Source organism: Ahaetulla prasina, chromosome 4, assembly GCF_028640845.1.
Source record: "Ahaetulla prasina isolate Xishuangbanna chromosome 4, ASM2864084v1, whole genome shotgun sequence".
NCBI classification, from domain to species: Eukaryota; Metazoa; Chordata; class Lepidosauria; order Squamata; family Colubridae; genus Ahaetulla; species Ahaetulla prasina.
The window spans coordinates 33,920,297-33,939,471 of record NC_080542.1 but is presented as its reverse complement, the minus strand read 5'-3'; the positions used below and the strand labels follow the sequence as shown (position 1 = coordinate 33,939,471).

The following is a 19,175-nucleotide window of genomic DNA, read 5'->3' as shown; positions in this document are numbered from 1 at the left end:
ATCAGTCAGTACAGATATATCATGCACAAACTTTCATATCCTTTGCACCTAAGAGATTGCAGGGAAATAGATTGAAATGACTTCCCCATAAAAGTCTCTTCAAAAGACTTTTTAGAAAAATGTCAAGCATGACCAGCCAGGTAATATTTTGTTATGTGGAACTGTGTATCAATATCTTGCCATTCTGGTCTGTTTTTTAGGGAATCGTCTAAGCCTAAAAAAGAAGGCAGTTACATAAAAGAAGTCAGTCTCTGTGGCTCCATTAGATGGATTTGTGCTTCTTATTCACTGGACTACATTTGAAGTGTATATTTTGAGTATTTGTGAAAGAGGGCACTTTATTGAGTTTTTTTCCCCAAGACATACGGCTTTGAGCTTCAAACCTGATCTCGAGATAATGACTGCTATTATTTCACTAAATGTTTTCCAGGCCGAGGCCTTTTCCAGGTAGGCTTGCAATATAATAAAGACAACAGAACAAAATATATAAACATTCAAAACCAAGGGGGATGTGACACCAGAATTAAAACTAATTTTCTAAGCCTGCCTCTAGTCCCTGAATCCATAATCAGTGTGGCTACATTTAATTTGGGAATAAGTAACATAGTTCTCTTAAAGGGCACCTCCTCTCAGAGGGAATTTATCAGGCAAGATGAGGGGGGGGGGGATAAGAGGACAGTATCATCATGGGTACCATAACATTGTTAGTCGAATGATGTAAAATAAATTTTCATTATTGCATCCTTACGCTTTTAAGTCATTGTGGCTTATAACACATGCCTATGTTGCCCTGATCTACAAAGAGGAGTGGGGCTGTTGGTAGAAATTATTGTGGGCAGGGTAGAAGCTACCCTCAAAATATGCCCAAACATACTGTGTCTTAAGATCATCATCATCCTATAATTGATTTTATTTTTTATTTATTTATTTGTCAATCATATATAAGATAACAAGTATAAACATGATTTGGATACATGAAAAGAGTAAGTAAAAAGGAATATTAGGGCAGGGATGGTAGGCATGCAGGTGCACTTATGCACGCCCCTTACAGATCTCTTAAAGAATGGGGTGTGGTCAACAGTAGACAGTTTAAGCGTAAAGTTTTGGGGGTTTGGGGAAGAAACTACAGAGTCAGGTAGTGCATTCCAGGCATTGACCACTCTATTACTGAAGTCATATTTTCTGCAATTGAGTTTGGAGCGGTTTACCTTGAGTTTGTATCTATTATTTACTTGTAATTTAAGAATCTCAATTAGAAAATTGTTTAGAGTAATAACATTCTTAGCAAAGACTTTTACTTCAGTCTTTTTCAAACAGTCCATTCACCCTCTCCTTTTTAAAGAGAGGGGGAGAGGGAGACGGGGGGGGGGGAGGGAGAGAGAGAGAGTTTGCTCACACAAAGTCCCTGTTTGTGTGAGCAGGGAGGTGCTTCTCACTCGCATGCTTTTTAAGTATGGAGGTTTCCAGATCTGTGTTTTTAAATTGGTTCTCCACCCCCCACCCCCAATTTTAAAATCATAATTCAAAAGGCCATGTCACTAAATACCTCTTAAGTCCGAACAACAGAACTTGGTTTGCAGCTGATACTTTTGGTGATCTTGCCCATAATCTTAAGTCATGTTATTGATATCTATTTTGTCTCATTATGAATTGATATCTTTGATCCAATTTGGAAGCTTTCTAAGATGCTACTCATCTTCCCCTTCTCTTTCACAAACTGGTCCATTTAGAATAGGGTTTCTGAGTCATTACTCAAATTTTATGAAGTCTATTCCTTTAATGTACTATAATCAAAATAACAATGCATCCATAGCCTTGCTTTTTAATGCCAGACCTCAATTTAGAATATGATGATAATAATGATAACTGGATAGTGAATATGACAGTACCTGGAGACAGGAGAAGAGAAGGAACTGAAGAAATTTTTTTTAAAAATACAAAGATCAGAAAATAGAAATAGAACGACTGTGACAAAAGAAAGCAAAGGTAGAACCAATAGTAATAGGTACTTTGGGTACAATCCCAAAACAATTGGAGCACCACTTGAATACCATCGGCACTGACAAATTCACCATCAATTGCAAAAGACAGCTTTACCTGGATCAGCTTGCATCCTGCAATGATATTTGTAACTTCATCAAACATCCAGATCTATCCATTCCAGGTCCTTGGGAAGGACTCAACAGCTGAACAAAATGCCAAATCCACTCTGAACATCTGGCTGACTATGAGATGAACCATAATGATAGACTGACATACTTTGTAGAATAATAAAAATGCCTACATTACTGTATGATAAAATAAACAGAACTGATTACATTTTACTGGATAAGGGCATAAATAAGAGCCCAATTTTTAAATATGAAATTAAACTGGCAAAATGAAGGGACAAAGGTGATTTGGAGAGTTTAGGATATATGAAGTAGGAGAGGAAGAAAAACAGTCCCTTCAGGCAAGAAGAAACATGAAGTAGAGGAACAAATAGCAAATGCGAGACAATTTTTTTCTACTGATGATCTCCCTGGCCACTATTTAGTCTATATTTCTAGCTGATTTATCAATGAACAGGATTATGGAGAAGAATCTTGGAAATAAGAGAATAAAATAAAAGATAATCAGATAGGTAGAAGTCGCAGTGCACTTCCTAGCTAATGCTAGATGTGTCGCTTAGGTTTCTCCCTACTTTAACAGAACCACCACATATTCTAGAATTGAATCAAATATACTATAAAGGTTCTAGAATACCCAGGTGACTCCAAAGGGTTAACAAGAGAAAGTTAATGTCTCAGCAGGTTCAGTTTCCTTCAGTTCTTCTGATCTTTTGCTGATCTTGTTTCCTCCAGGGAAAAGCTGGCTTGATTTGCAAAGAAATTAGATTGAGCTAGGGATCCTGGTTCATTCCATACTCCTGGGACCCCTGCTGGCAAGCAAGAAACTAATACATTTTGGAAGTAGATGGTGGGAGAAAATGTGAATGTGATTCCTTCAGACGTTTTAAGCTGGAAAATAGTTATAATGCATTTTATAGTTAAAGCCAAGACAAGTTTTGAAAAACTAATTAATTTAGAGTCAGACGTTTTCATCTCTCTTTTTAATTGATAATCAAAAAAAATATAGTGATGGTAATACATACATTGTCAAAGAGAACAAAAAAGAATACATAAAAGAACACCATAAAAAGTGAAAAAAACCAGCAAAAAATAAACATGACATGACATAATTATAATTAAAATGTATTTTTCGGTTAAAGCTAAGGGAATTTTGAAAAATTAATTCAGTTCTAAGTGAGATATTTTCATATCTTTAATAGCCAGTTGTGATACTGATAATCCTTGTTCTATGCCCCAAAGCAGTATGTGAGACTTGATCCATTGCTCATGCATTGTGATAAGTCATAATTTCCTCAATTGTCGTAAATAAATAAACAATAATTGAGTGCAGAAGCAATAAATTCGCTTTCCTTGAGAAGTCTGAAGGAAATTGAGGAATGGATTTATAACATTTAATTGGAAAACAATTTCATCTGGACCTTTTTTTGGAAGGTAGACAGATTTTGGAAACTGGTCCTATGATATTTAACCAGACAACAATAGATAAGTAATGCTCATAAGAAACTATGTTGTTTTTTGGGATGACTTGGCTATAGTAAATTTTGTGAATTGATTGCAATAACAGTTTCAATATCAAAGGGTTTTGAAACTTTAATCTTATTTTTTATTATTATTGTTCTTGTTAACTATTTGGTCATTAAAATAGTATATACTGTAGATAACAGGCTAATAACTTGCAAATAGATTTAGTAGTTTAAAAATATGGGGGGGAACCTGTTTCACATGACTGGGAAACTAATATTAATTAAGTATATTTAAGTATATAAAGTATAATTAAGTATATTAATCAGTATTCAATTAGGGTGGATAATGTATTAGGTTTTTTTTTAATGCACTTTTTATGTCTTGTTTTGTGCTTTTTTCTGTTTGTTGTTGTTTATTGAAAGACAACAAATTTTTTGAAATTTGAAATTTGTACTTTAACTATTTTGAGGGTAAAATAAAAAACAGAAAAGGAATAAACAGTAATTGACAAGAATCACTCCAGCATAGCAGAAGATATACCCATTATTCAGTTTGCAATACCATATTTGGGCCAATTTTCTGTTGGCAACATTCAGAGCAATTTGCATTCCAAAGAGCGCTATGAATAAGCAATAGTCGGAACCATAAAAAGGGCCCAACACTTAATTTTCATAGTCATTATTTATTTATTTATTTATTTATTTAATTAATTAATTTAAGTAGCAACCCCTCTTACGCATGTGAATCTTGGTTGCTCACAATAATTAAAATAACCCCAAAACACAATAAACAAAATGCAAATAAAAACAACAAAGATATATTAAACTATATTTTAAAAAACCATTGAACATGATCGATGGCAGACTCACTGTACAATCCATTTTTTAACATTTATATAGGTAGTCTTCAACTTATAACTACAATTGGGACCAGAATTTCCATTGCTAAGCGAGGTGGTTGAGTCACACCTAACTTTATGATCCTTTTTGCCGTGCTTGTTAATGTGAACCATTGCAGTTGTTAAGTGATTCACACAGTCATTAAGCGAATCCACTTTCCCCCATTGCTTGTTGGCAGCTGACTGGGAAGGTTTCAAATGAAGATCACATCAGTCTGGGATGCTATAGCCATTGTAAATATGTGCTGGTTGCCAAGCATCAGAATTCTGATCACAGGGAAATAGCTGTAAGTATGAGGACCAGTTCAAGTCACCTTTTTCAATACTGTTGTAACTTCAAACAGTAGCTAAACAAAGGGTTGCAATCAAGGACTACTGTAGAATCACTAAACAAGGCCTTCAGTTCTTACTACCAATTCATTCTCGTCTCTTAAGCCCAGTCTTCTCTCTATTTAAAAAAAAATATGTCAGAGAAATATGGCATGATCCTCTTGTGAGGAGCATCAGATGCTTAAACAGGTTATTTAACCTGCCAGAGTCCCATTTCATTGTATTCCTAAGCAACTGTTTGACCCCTATTACACATCATTTCCCCACCCTGTAAATGCTTAAGCTCCCCCTATCCTCATGGATTCTGCCCAGCAAAAGTAGAATCTAAGAATTTTATACATCTAGCATCAAAGACCTATCCGTGTTTAAAATTGGAATATGAGATTGACGGAAACAGGCTACGGAAATAATGTTGGCCAGGAAAATTAAATGGAGAAAGAGTTAAAGACTTCTAGCCAATCTTCCTCTGTAAGTGGCCCTTAGCCCAGCAGTCATAAGTTTGTGGATATAAATATTTGCACAAATGTTAGATTGTTCATTTGAAGTTCCAATCTAGAGATGTTCCTTTAATATGGGCAAAATTATTCTTATACTTTAGAAGACATCTTGCACACTTCGTGGACCAAAACAGTTTTTTTCCCTCCAAAATATCATTTTCCTCTAAAAATGGCTGAATCCCCCCCCCCAAATAATTTTACATTGTATCCAACTATAATGCTTAAGGGAATAAAACGGAATAAATAATGGAACTGAAGCATTTCTTCAAGCAGCAGCTTAATTGGATCAGAGGATTAATGCCCTTTTTACTTGAGTGACTTAAAAGCAAAACTAGATTGCCAAATGTTATAATCCTCTCTCTTATAGAAAGATATAGTGGCTCTCAACGCATTGTTGAAATGGCAGTTTGTTTTGCTTGTAAAATGCATAAAGATGCTTGCATTTGTGGAATTGTGGGATGCAAAATGATGTTTAGAGAGCTGGAGATGTAGAGCAGATGCTCTTCACCAAAGATTGGCAGAAGAAAATAATACAGGAGACCACAGTTAAGATCAGGAACTGGACAGGGGTGTGTTATGTCAGCTGCATTTCTCTCTGGTAGGACAGTATCTCCTCCAGTCCCATCCACATACTGACAATACACAGACCTCTTAAGTTCAGACAGGTGGCAGCTCTAGTGCCACTACTTTTTTTGCTCTGCTCATGCTCCGAAGCTTTCGGCCACGATCCTGGCAAGCTGAACTCTTCGGATGGAAGGAAGAGTCCTAGCCATCTTTCATTTCCCCCCCCCCTCGCCCCGCCCCAGAAACAGCCCGTTCAAGGAATCTCCCGCTGCGCTTTCCAATTCAGAATTGGGTAGGGAAAAAAGAGAACCGGACAGTAATTCGGATTCCTTCCACTTCTCCATTCTCGTTCTTGCACGGGGCTTGAGCCATTGTGTCGTTCTGTCGCATGACTCACCGCTGCTCCACGGATCTCGCTCTTCGCCGCCCCCCCGTCTCAGCTACGGGCTCCCTTCAACACTAGCAGCAGCGAGAGCCACGGGGATCGGGCGGAAAAATTGGATCCCCTTGCCCGTCTACCATCAACGTCCACTGGAGGCCGCCGACAGCTGCGGACGCGCCTTGCCGGTGGGGGAAGAATGATCGCGGCGCGGAGACCCAACAGCGGCCAGAAGGGGCAAGAAGGGGCGTCCCGGGTGGATGGCGGTGACAGCGGACGCTAGGCGGCGGCGTGGGCTCTCTCGGAGCTTCCGACCACAACCTGAGATTCGTTCAGCGCCTGCCTCCCAATTTCTTGCCTGCCCAAGACCTGTCGCTCGCTGCAGCCGCCACCGCCGCAGCTGGGCAAGACCACAAAGGTGAAGTTTTTCAGAGAGGTACTCCAAGCGCGCCGCGACAGCGGCTGAAGGAGGGGAAGCAGGATTCGGGTAAGTCAGGAGACGAGGTTTTCTCCTCGCTCGCTCATCCACCCAGCCGCCGTCCTTCCTCTTGCTGTGCTGTCGCGGGGCTCAAATCCGCGGGACTCGACTGGGAAGCCCCGTGCTTCACCAAGTGCCGCCTGAAGGGAACTTCCATCCGCGAGACGGGGACACGCGTCCCTCAGGAATTCCGGGCAGAGAACCACCGAAGAAAAGAAGCAACCGGAGCAGCAGTTACTCTTGCAACTGGGGAGTACCCCGTCGGCTCTATCCAGGACGTTGCCGCGGCCAAGCACCCGAGCGCAGGCTGGTTACCGCATCCCAGTTCCGGTTACCGATAAGGCGAATGAATCTGGCTGAGTTTGATCCCGGGGCTAGAGAGCTTAACCCAAGAGGGCACCACCAAAGCATCTATCTACACCATCATACTCATATCTGCAAAGCCTGGCTTCCTGCTGGGGTTGCCTGCAGACTTAGTGTTTATAAAGACTGTGCTAGATAGCCTGTGCCGTTCCAGAAGGAAGCCACCCCTTGCAAGACAGCTGGCTAGCGACAACTCAAAATGTGCAAATGGGAGGTCCCCAATTAGCTGACCTTATCCTGCTCTTGTGCCAGTCCACTGGCATCATAAGAGAGTAGCAGCCAAACCAGTTGGGTCCCTTACTTGTTCTGTGCCCCTGGCATCATCTTCTCCTAAGACAATGTTTTCAATAATTGAATAAAGATTGTACAATCATCTGGATTTTATTTGCGCTGGTATCTGGCAATTACCCAAGGCAGCGGCACAGAAAAGACCTCTCTAGATTCAACTCCACTGATCTTCAACAACTGCCCAGGCCAAGTGGAAGAGACCACCATTTCCGTCTGCTTTGCTAATGATTGCCTATGTTGGGCCCCTTGCATGAAACAACAGAGTTTCCACACTGAGACCAGCCTTCGTTCTACTACTAACCACACGGAGTGTAAGGAAATCTCCTTCTCGTCAGGATGTCAGTTGTGCGAAGAAAGTTTGGAGATGACTATCAGGCAGTGGTGGCTGCACCATCCCATCGGAAACGGCAGCGCTTTGTAGACAAGAATGGCCGCTGTAATGTCCAGCATGGCAACCTAGGCAGTGAGAACAGTCGCTACCTTTCCGACCTCTTCACTACTCTGGTGGACCTCAAGTGGCGTTGGAACCTTCTCATTTTCTTACTGACCTACACTGTTGCTTGGCTGGTGATGGCCTCCATGTGGTGGGGTATTGCTTATTTGCGTGGGGACCTAGATATACACCAGAGCCCCAGTTCAGGACACAGCCCATGTGTGGCTAATGTCTACAACTTTCCCTCAGCCTTTCTCTTCTTCATTGAGACAGAAGCCACCATTGGTTACGGTCATCGCTACATTACTGAGCGCTGCCCAGAAGGAATTGTGCTTTTTCTGTTCCAGTCACTGCTGGGCTCTGTGGTAGATGCCTTCCTCATCGGATGCATGTTCATCAAAATGTCTCAACCCAAGAAACGTGCTGAAACACTAATGTTTAGCCGGGCTGCTGTCATCTCACAGCGAGATGGAAAACTCTGCCTTATGTTTCGGGTGGGCAACCTCCGCAACAGCCACATGGTCTCAGCCCAGATCCGTTGCAAACTCATTAAGGTGGGTGAAAGGATTCCCTGGAAGGGAGGGAGGCTCATGGTGGGTAAGATTCTTCCTATCTTCTTGCATGCAGATCTTGGCAGCTCTGCTCTAGGGTATAGCAAAGCCCTGTCTTTAAGCTTCAGATCTATCTTCCTGTTCTAAGGCTATTTATTTTTTTCCTTCTCTGCAAAAGAGAAACAAAGAACTGTCGGAGAAGGCAAGCGTATTTCATACATAATAGTGGGTGGCAAAGGAAAGCTGCTTTATAAATAATACACATCAGTAGATATTAAACCAAGAATAAATGGGTTCTAAAAAAGATGCTGAAATAGGCTTAGGGAGTTGTAGCAGACGCCCCAAGGATAATAAATGTTCACTGTTACTAAAATATACGCTTTGTGATATTTGGTAAAACACACACATTTCCAGATCTTGCTCTGGATATTTAATTTTGAGGATATAACTAGAGACTACAGGCTTACAATTGTGGCCTTTTGCACTTATTAGGGAACTGTTTCCAGTAACGTTCATTGGATCAGGGTATATTTTATAAATTTCAATAACTGCAGCTTTTCACAACTTCTCTCTTTAAAAACCAACGAACTTTAGAACCCAGCAAACATTCAATAAGCAATCAAGTTAGAAAATTTCATTGAATTTTTGCAAGTACATCTGAGCTGCCATAAGTCATTGATGAACTTTGCTACTGAGTAGCCTATCAGTTTTGCTAATATACAAATAAAAATTAGGAGAACGTGCTAAGGTTCTATCACAAATGCCCTATGCTTTTGAATTTGGGTTGCTTGATTTAACCAAAGGCTTAGTCCAAAATGTTTATAAAGCCAGCTCTAAAAGACAGAGAAAACATGCTAAAAAGAAGAATGTCTTTAAGCACATGCAGTATGCTTTTCCACGTTTCCTCTGCTGCCTTGGCTGGTGCACATCTGCAGTGCCAATAAATGGCCAGTGCTTTCTGCTTTGACCCCACCAGTTGGAGAGAATAAATTCTAGCCCTTTCCGTTCCTGCAGGCGACTGGTGCTATTGCCAGAACTGCCATCCCTGACAATCTGTTCAACATAGAAGCCCTCACCCAAACCAATTTACACCCAACCCACTCTCTTCCAGGTCAGGAGCATTCTACAACAGCAGGAGCAAACACTATTCAGAACAGCAGCCAGGAGAAAAAATAACACTGAAAACACTGTGGAACCAAACACAGTGAATACCTTTCAGTATTCTCTGGAATTGAATATTTCTACTTATGAATACCTTCTTACCTCTACAGGCAGGTCTGTCCTTGGCGGTGAGGAATTCAAAATATACTTCCTCCTTGCCATAATTTCATGTAGCATGAAAGAAACAACTTTCCTATTTGAACTAACATTAGGCTGGGGCTTTGGGGTAGAAACGTAGCCTTCCACACAATACCATCTAAAGAAGAAGAAGGTGTTAAACATCCAGAGTCTAAAACTACATCCAAGTCAGTCAATTATAAATCTACAGTACCTGAGAAATCAAATGAAGATAGAATTAGATTACCAAATTACCCTTATGGCAGAACCTGCCAAACAGATCATTATCATAGCAAGTTGTAGGGTAACTATTATTTACTTGTACAGCAATATAACAATTCAGTGCAATGCACTTCTTTCCAACCCAAAAAGAAGAAAAGAACTAAAACAATTCTGATATTTGTAAGCAATTTATTGCCCCTACAGTGAAGACAAGGGTGTCTAGAACTGCTGCTTTTGGAAAACAAAGAGGAGCCCCCAGAGAAAGAAACAGAAAGGAAAAAAAATCTGCAGCTATATCGATTTAATCTTTTCGTGCCCTGTGCAATGCTGTACAAAGCAAACATGCATGGACACAAGAAGTTATAATAGTCACCATTTCAGAAGCCAGCAAGACTTGAAATCTTCAGCAGGATGACTTCCAATTAACCAAAAACAATTAGGTACAAATCATGCCTCTCTCCATTTTGATTTTTTTTTAATTTCCTCAGACAGCAACGTAAGTACTTCTTGTGTCTTATTTTCCTATCGTTTGGGTCTCTCATCCAACCTGTAAAAAGATGGTCTGTTTTTAAGCGTCTCACTGTTTTTACAACTGATGTACAAATGAGGTATATATGATAAATATAATGGTGGGCAGTTCTTGCTAAATGGAATTTTTAGCATTACAGAAATGGCTGCTTTTGTTCTTATAATAATCTGGATGCACTTTCTGCTGCTTCAATATTTTTCAGAAAATCAAGCCGAGTACATTTTATTCCCAGATGAAAAAAAGACAGATAACATTTTAAAAGAAAGCATATAAATTGATTGTTGATTGTAATAAAAATAACCCTATTTAAATGAAAGCATCAGTAGAAACGTTGACCTTTGACAATTCAAGGGAGTTTAGAGTTTTCTTTTAATGATAATAGTATAACACTAATTACACTCTCAAGCTTTCAACTTGTGTATAATATCTTTCCAGAGCCTAGTGCAAGCCAATAAATACTGAATTTTGAATACTCTGAAACCACAGTGACACAGAAAAATCTGGACGTTAATTCCCATGCATGATATTAATAATCCATATTTGCAGAAATTGTAATAATATATGGATACTACATACACCCACACACAAAATTAAGTATCCTTTCCCCCATAATCTTTGACTTGCAACCATTTATTTAATGACTATTCAAAGTTACAATGGCATTGAAAAAAGTGACTTACAATCAATGCTTGCCCTTATGACCATTGTAGCATCCCCATGGTCACTTGACCAAAATTCAGGCCTTTGACCAGGGGAATGCATTTACAAAGGTTGCAACATGCCAGGGTCATGTGATCGCCATTTGCAAACTTCCCATGTGGCTTCCAACAAGGAAAGTCTATGGTGAAGTTGGATTCACTTAATGACCATATAATTCACTTAATGATTGCAGTGATTTGCTAAGCAACCATGGCAAAAAAAAAAGTCATAAAATTGGGTGCAACTCATTTCACCACTACTTCTGGTCATATGTTGAGGACTATCTCTTCACATGCTCTAATAGGCCCTAATGGTTACCCATTTCTTGTTCATTGCAAGTTAATTTTTGACATACTAAATTCCATGATGAATCCTGGTGAACTACCTGGGGTTCCTTCTTGACTTTTTTGTTTGTTTGTTTATTCCTTTGAGTCTGTCTTGACTCTTAGAGACCGTTGGACTAGGGCCTGCAGTTGTCCTGACAAGGTTTCCATAAATAGTTTGCCCTTGCCTATGCCCTAGGGCTAAGAGAGAGTAACTGGCTTTAATCTCAGGCAGAATTAGAACTCACAGTCTCCCAGTTTCTACACCAGACCGGCTCATCACTCTTCACTACACATGTATATATTTGCATTTTAAATAGTTAGCTGTAATTAAGCCCTACTGAAACCAATAAGATCAGTTAGTGATGACATCCTATTACTTTCAATGGCAATAATCTGACCCTCTGTTTCAGTCCATACTCATTTCGCATCAAATTTTGGTCATAAAATGCATCCCATAGAATAACAAATAGCACCCCGCCATAAAAACATTTAATGGATTTGGAAGAAAACTGGCATTCTCAAAAGCATTGTGCTGGTCTATGTCCTGTAATAAAAGTATGCCAATTATTATAAAGGGTAATGCTAATAATATTGTGTTGCTGTTTATCTTTTTGTTTTGACATACAAGATACTTGTAGCAGTGTATAACGTTTTTATCTCATCCTTCCCCATGACAAGAATTATCTTGCCCGGGTCACACCTTTCAAGGTGTGAAACTGAACATGGTTTCTTTCTTTCTTTCTTTCTTTCTTTCTTTCTTTCTTTCTTTCTTCCTTTCTTCCTTCCTTCTTCTTCTTCTTCTTCTTCTTCTTCTTCTTCTTCTTCTTCTTCTTCTTCTTCTTCTTCTTCTTCTTCTTCCTCTTCCTCTTCCTCTTCCTCTTCTTCTTCTTCTTCTTCTTCTTCTTCTTCTTCTTCTTCTTCTTCTTCTTCTTCTTCTTCTTTTTGCAAACTGAACCAGCCACACAAAACTCAGGATGAATTCCAAAGTCTGCTCTTATTGGAGGGTGGCATTTGAAGGAAATCTGCAGCTAGCCAGCCCTTGTTCCTCCTGGCAAGAAGTGTTTCCTCCCTATCCTGCTGTAGCCATGGCATAAGAGTAGGAAGTGCCTCAAGCTGTCACTCGTGTTGGAACGGGTTGTTCTCTGACTTGTGGCCCCAGTCCAAACCAAGTGCTTTGACTATCAAATGCAATCCCTGGTGAGTGCTGGAGACTTTTGACAGCAGGCAAGTTGTGGCAGTTGGCACCAGCAGGCATCTCAGCACTTCCTAGAGCTGGATTCCAATGGTGGCATTTGAAGGTCAAATGCAAGACAGGGGGTGCATTTCTTCCTTCCCAGCTGAACTGAGCAATCTGAGCATTTCAGTGTTTAGAAGTCAAGTTTCTAGTTCCTAACATGCCAGAGTAAATGTAAGGATCAAGTTTCTAATACCCAGCATTCCAGAGAAAATGAAAAAGATCTGGAATCTTTTCTTTCCTGTGTCTTTAACAGTTCGTAAGGAAAAGTTTAAGGAACACGGTGGCTAATTGGCTAAGACGCTGAGCTTGTCGATCGAAAGGTTGGCAGTTCAGTAGTTCAAATCCCTAGTGCTGCATAACGGGGTGAGCTGCCGTTACTTGTCCCAGCTTCTGCCAACCTAGCAGTTCGAAAGCACATAAAAAATGCAAGTAGAAAAATAGGGACCACCTATTTTTGGTGGGAAGGAAACAGCTTTCCATGCGCCTTTGGTGTTTACTCATGCCGGGCACATGACCACGGAGATATCTTCAGACAGTGCTGGCTCTTTGGCTTTGAAACAGAGATGAGCACCGCCCCCTAGAGTCGGGAACGACTAGCACATATTTGCGAGGGGAACCTTTACCTTTTAAGGAAAAGTTAAGGTGGCATAGGCATTCGTGCCAGTTAGATCAAGGTTAATGTTCTGCTCTAGAATATATTTAAAAGTATGGTTTTGATATTGTACTGGCTGCCATTCTGTCAGCTCAAGCTAACTACAGTTCAGTGTTTCCCAAACATGGCAATTTTAAGATGTATGAAGAGAGCTCTTTAGCCAACCATCATTTCTGCGAGTTGGAAGTCTATGTTTCTTAAAATTGCCAAATTTGAGAAGCAATGCTGTAGCTTATCTATCTCAAATAAATGATTCTAAAAGAAAGTGAAATGTTGAGTTTCAAGCAAGACACATCTTTCAGCTAGCTCTCCTATCTTATATTTCAGATCCTGTAAAGAAATTAGTTTGCAGGTTAGGCAAAAAAACCCATAAGATCACCAATGGTGGCAAATAGGCACAGTAACCCTGCTGATATTTCATGGCATTCTAGATTTCTGCAACCAGCTAAATAACAGTAGCTCACTTCAGCATATGCTCCATAACAGTATGGAGAAAATAAGAATTAATCATTTCAGATTTTGGCCTTAAATTATTTTAGGATTTAATGCTTTCTTTCAGCCTCCCAATCCTGCATTTCCTAAATACGTAGCAACTCAGAGTTGTTCCTCCTTGTTCTGTTTAGTAGTAACCTGGGATGTCTTATCATATCTTGAAAAGGCTCTGAGGTTAGGCTTTTGATGGTCAGGTGTCAGAGAGCACTTTCCACCCAAATTCTTCAATTGTTCTCATGGAGAAGCTGGATCTTTCCAAAGAAGGCTACATTCATAAATTGCATTAAACCATGGGTTGTGGTATTAATCAGAGATCATAAAACAAAGCAGGCAGATCTCACATCTGTTCAGTAATATTTTTTTGCGTTAGGAGCAAAAAAAACAATACCAAGCAAGCTCCTGCCTATAGATTAGATGAGCTACTGAGCTGTTCACTGTTCATAAGACTGGCAAAACATTATTAAACAAGGCAGCCAACAATAACAATAAAAATTGTTGTAAAAACAAGAAATAATATCTAACTCTTAGGAGGCATGCATTAGATTCCAATAATTTATAGCTTCACCTGAAGTTCTGGTGGGTTTGAAGGGGATGCACCTAGTGCTATGCCATTCTCCTATGCGTATTTAGAAATAAGCAATATACCCTGATTCATAGCCAGAATGGCTGGGCTTACTCATTGCACTAAGTCAAAAGCAGACAGAAACACATTATGGCTTACTGTGATTGATTTTTCTACTCAGTGGAGTGGCAAAAAGGAGTTGGGAAGGAGGGAGCCCAAAGGAGAATTTTCCTTAGATGCTTGGAAAATATATCAATGAAGAAAAAGAAAACTTATGAGGTCATCAAAATACTCAAAAGAGGGTTCACGCAACGTATCAGGAAATTATATTTAGCTTTGCAATGTATTGTAAATACATCCATTATGGTTTGTAACTGTAATGTATGGTCTGTGAATGTAGCCTGCTGTGGTTTATGTAACGAATAGGCTTGCTGGTTCTGGGTTACAAAAATCCAGACACTCACAGATAGCAGACATCGTTTCCAATAGGTGTCTGGATTTGTGTGGCACAAATGAGTGACTCAACAGTAATAAAAGCATAAAATAGTTTAGCATAAAATGTAAGCCTAGTCCTTTTATTTAAACAGATGAAAAAAGAACTGTTGGGTATGAAGCATTAGCTGCTCTATTTAAAATTGCAGTCATATCTATGAATACAGATTAATTCAATCCTACACACACACACACACAACCTCTGTTGTCCAACCTCTGTTGTCCAACTGTTGATAAAATAAGTCCCAAGTATGAAAGTATTCTGTATCTTCTTTTTCTTTTATCTTCAGTGTTAATCTGTCCATTTCTGCACAGTCCAATATTTTTTAAATTATGTCTTCTTCCGTAGGTGTTTCCTCGCTTTTTCAATGTTGTGCAAATAAGATTAATTCAATCTTTCTTAGCATGCCATAGAAAAACATGTACAAATGTGCAAGTTGTGGTAATCCAATCCATGTGGTCTGTATTATTGTGGTTTTTCTTTAATTTGCTGTGTGAATTCAGGCGGTATGGTTAAATCATGGTTGAGCAAAAACATGTCTACTTGTCTAGGAGGGAAAGGCTATTGCTATGCTTGCCCTGTTATCAAAAAAGGCATTTTTCCAAGATTAGTCTGAAAGTAACCTTTGCTTAGTCCTACTAATGAGCACAGGGCCAGTGAATGCTATACCCAGTTTGTAATCCCATTTAAAACCCAGAATTTACAATCAGATGAACACATAAAGTTTTGCTGTAACTCAATGTTTCTCAACCTCAGCCATTTCAGATGTGTGGACTTCAACTCTCATAATTCCCAGCCAGCATGCTGGAATTCTGGGAGCTGAAGTCCACATATCTCAAAGTTGCTGCCATTGAGAAATATTGCTATAACTAAATCTTCCACTTCTTTGTCCTCTTGAATTTTTCTAAGTGAGGGCTATCAGATCTGGGTTGCAAATATCTGGGCTCATTTATTGGACCATCCCTAAGATGTAACCTACACATTATTGGCTGTTACGATCATGCCCTCAGTCAGAAGTTATTCATTCAGCTAACTTGCTCTTGTTTTTAATGAGATGGTGCAGAATATCTTTTGTCAGCCCACCCTGGGTATTGCTACTAAACTACAGTCAGTGGTGAAATCCAATTTTTTTTTTACTACCGGTTCTGTGGGCGTGGCTTGGTGGGCATGGTCTTACTTGGTGAGCATGGCAGGGGAAGGATACTGCAAAATCTCCATTCCCACCCCACTCCTGGGGGAAGGATATTACAAAATCTCCATTCCCACCCCACTCTGGGGCCAGCCAGAAGTGGTATTTGCTGGTTCTCCAAATTACTCAAAATTTCTGCTACCAGTTCTCCGACTGCTCAAAATTTCCGCTACCAGTTCTCCAGAACCTGTCAGAACCTGTTGGATTTCACCCCTGACTACACTCCCCAACTGTTCTTATTGCCTTTAATTGTACTTAAGGCAATGCTTTAAAGCTCATGTTGCTGGAAGTGGCTCATCTAATGACTGGGTTGGGGTTACCATCCTAAATTCCTGCCTAAAATCAATCATCTCAACTTTGCTGCTGCTAATTCTCATAATTACCCCTACATGTAATGTCAGCATTTACCTTCTACAAGGCAGGGACCATTTAGATATGAGCCAGCAGTGTGCAGCAGCTGTTAAAAAAGCCAACACAGTTCTGGGCTGCATAAACAGAGGGATAGAATCAAGATCACGTGAAGTGTTAGTGCCACTTTATAATGCCTTGGTAAGGCCACACTTGGAATATTGCATCCAGTTTTGGTCGCCACGATGTAAAAAAGATATTGAGACTCTAGAAAGAGTGCAGAGAAGAGCAACAAAGATGATTAGGGGACTGGAGGATAAAACATATGAAGAACGGTTGCAGGAACTGGGTATGTCTAGTTTAACAAAAAGAAGGACTGGGGGAGACATGATAGCTGTGTTCCAATATCTTAGGGGTTGCCACAAAGAAGAGGGAGTCAGGCTGTTCACCAAAGTACCTGAGGGTAGAACAAGAAGCAATGGGTGGAAACTGGTCAAAGAAAGAAGCAACTTAGAACTAAGGAGAAATTTCCTGACAGTTAGAACAATTAATAAGTGGAACGACTTGCCTTCAGAAGTTGTGAATGGTCCAACACTGGAAATTTTTAAGAAAATGTTGGATAACCATCTGACTGAGATGGTGTAGGGTTTCCTGCCTGGGCAGGGGGTTGGACTAGAAGGCCTCCAAGGTCCCTTCCAACTCTGATGTTATGTTATGTTAGGTTCTTTCAAATCTGAAGAAAGGATAAACTGTCATGACCTACTCAGCTGAGGTCTAATGAGCTTGGTAACTTCAGAGATGAATGTATCTAACTCATTTTCCCCCAAACTTGAGGATCTTTATGTATTTTTGGTATGTGTCCTTGCTGGGAATTTCGAGCTGGGAATTCAGTTAGAGGGCATTTGAAATTGAGAAGGCTGGAATAGATGTAGAGATAGATTTTTTTTTCTCAGAGCACTTGAATTAAATTATTTTGGAAACCATTATTTTTTAATCCATGTAACAAATAGGGGGCATAGAGCACTGGCGACCAAATTAGGCAATCCACAGGAATGCCTGTTTATAGGTGATCTGCTTATCACTTTACCTCACCAAAAATATCACAAAGCCAAGATCGGCAAACAGAAGCTGTCATACTTTGGCCATTTTATGTGAGCTGATTCACTCGAAAAGTCAGTCATGCTGGGAGTGATCAGAGGAAAAAGGAGAAGGGCCGGCCTCATATCTTCTGCCTAGACACTATAAAGGATAATGCCAGAATGACCATGGCAAATCTAAACAAGGTGGTGCAAGACTGAGGAGCATGGAGATTGCTTATCCATAGAGTGGCCAAGAGTCTGATATTACTGAATGGCTGACGATGATGATGATGATGATGACGATGATGTGCCCTATCACTTGTGGTTGGAGGAATGGATCCTGTCTTGAATCATGGGAAATCTAATCCCAACTGCTTAGTAAATTGTAGAAGGGGGCTGACTTTAAATCTGTCCCAATAAAATCCATTTTTCCATTAAGTTCTACCTTAACATTTCTCAAGTTAATTTTTATCAAGCTTCTGCACTCTGCAAAGTGCTCTGAATATTACTGAAAAGAGTTCCCTCCCTTTTGCTGCTGCAAAATTAGTTCTTAATTTGCTGAAATTATTTCTCTTTCATTCCATTTATCTTTAGTCACGACAGACACCAGAAGGTGAATTCTTGCCACTAGACCAATGTGAGCTTGATGTTGGATTTGGAACTGGGGCCGACCAACTGTTCCTCGTTTCTCCTCTAACCATCTGTCATGAAATCAGTGATAAGAGTCCTTTTTTTGCCCTCTCGCAAAGATCCCTAAGGAGTGAGCAGTTTGAAATTGTCGTAATCCTTGAAGGCATTGTTGAAACCACGGGTAAGTGATGCAGTCAGGTGCCTACCTATGTAAATTTAATATTGGGGGTATTACTTCCAAGCATGTTGCGTTTTCTATTTATGATACCTTGAAAGTAAATGCAAAGTTATTGTAGATATGGAAAGAGGGAGACAGATGTGACTTCTGGAATGGTATGTGAGAACAACTGTGAGAAACAACAGGAAGAATGCAAAGTAGATAACGGTCATGCAAAAGGTATCTCAGCCCATAGTAGGATTTCAGAAGAGATTCTCTCTAGTTTTATGGGAAGTAAAAGTAAAAGACGAGAGAAATACTTTCAGACTTGCAGCATTCTCTAAATGTAATCTTACAATAATGGTAAAGTTAGTATTCATAGTTGCGCTTCTTATTTGGACTACTTCAAAGAGCTAACACTTCCCTAATGCAATTATTTGTGTGTTAGGGCAGAGGTGAAATGGGAACCACATTCTTAGCATTTCTTCAATGCAAATCTGATGCACATCCCCAATAATTAATTTGTCAAGTGGGGAAGTATATAAGAAACATTCTTATTTCTTCTTCCTTTTTTATTCTTACTGTTTATTATTACAAAGCTCAGTGAACATTGGGACATCTAGCCCAAGGCTATTCACATTAATAGGCAATGGTCCATTTGGTGTATCTGGAAAAGAAATATCAAAGCAGCCCTGATAACAATTCATAGTTAAGAGTCTTGGGTAGACCATTAAAATTCAATTAATTAAATAAATCACAGTTCAGTTTAGTGTGGAGAACTATTATGTGAATACCGTTTATATATTTTACCTATGAGCTAGTTAAGATTCCTCATGTGGATTCCAACATGCTTGGAAATCAACCTTTGATCTTGGAAACTATTTAGCATTATCTGTGACTATGGTAATTTCTTCAGTACTGAGAAA

General features: G+C 39.7%; 1 protein-coding gene across 4 annotated transcripts in view; it reads left to right on the top strand.

Moving 5' to 3' along the window:
• Window positions 1–6,140: 6,140 nt before the first annotated feature.
• Window positions 6,141–19,175, top strand: part of LOC131197626 (G protein-activated inward rectifier potassium channel 1-like) — a 28,163-nt gene continuing 15,128 nt past the window's right edge. For all 4 annotated transcript variants that reach the window (XM_058181921.1, XM_058181920.1, XM_058181922.1 and 1 more), the window contains exons 1-2: window positions 6,141–8,359; window positions 18,057–18,273. In XM_058181921.1, the coding sequence (XP_058037904.1) occupies window positions 7,709–8,359; window positions 18,057–18,273 (868 nt within the window). In that variant the 5' untranslated portion in view covers window positions 6,141–7,708. The remainder of the gene's footprint in view (window positions 8,360–18,056; window positions 18,274–19,175) is intronic.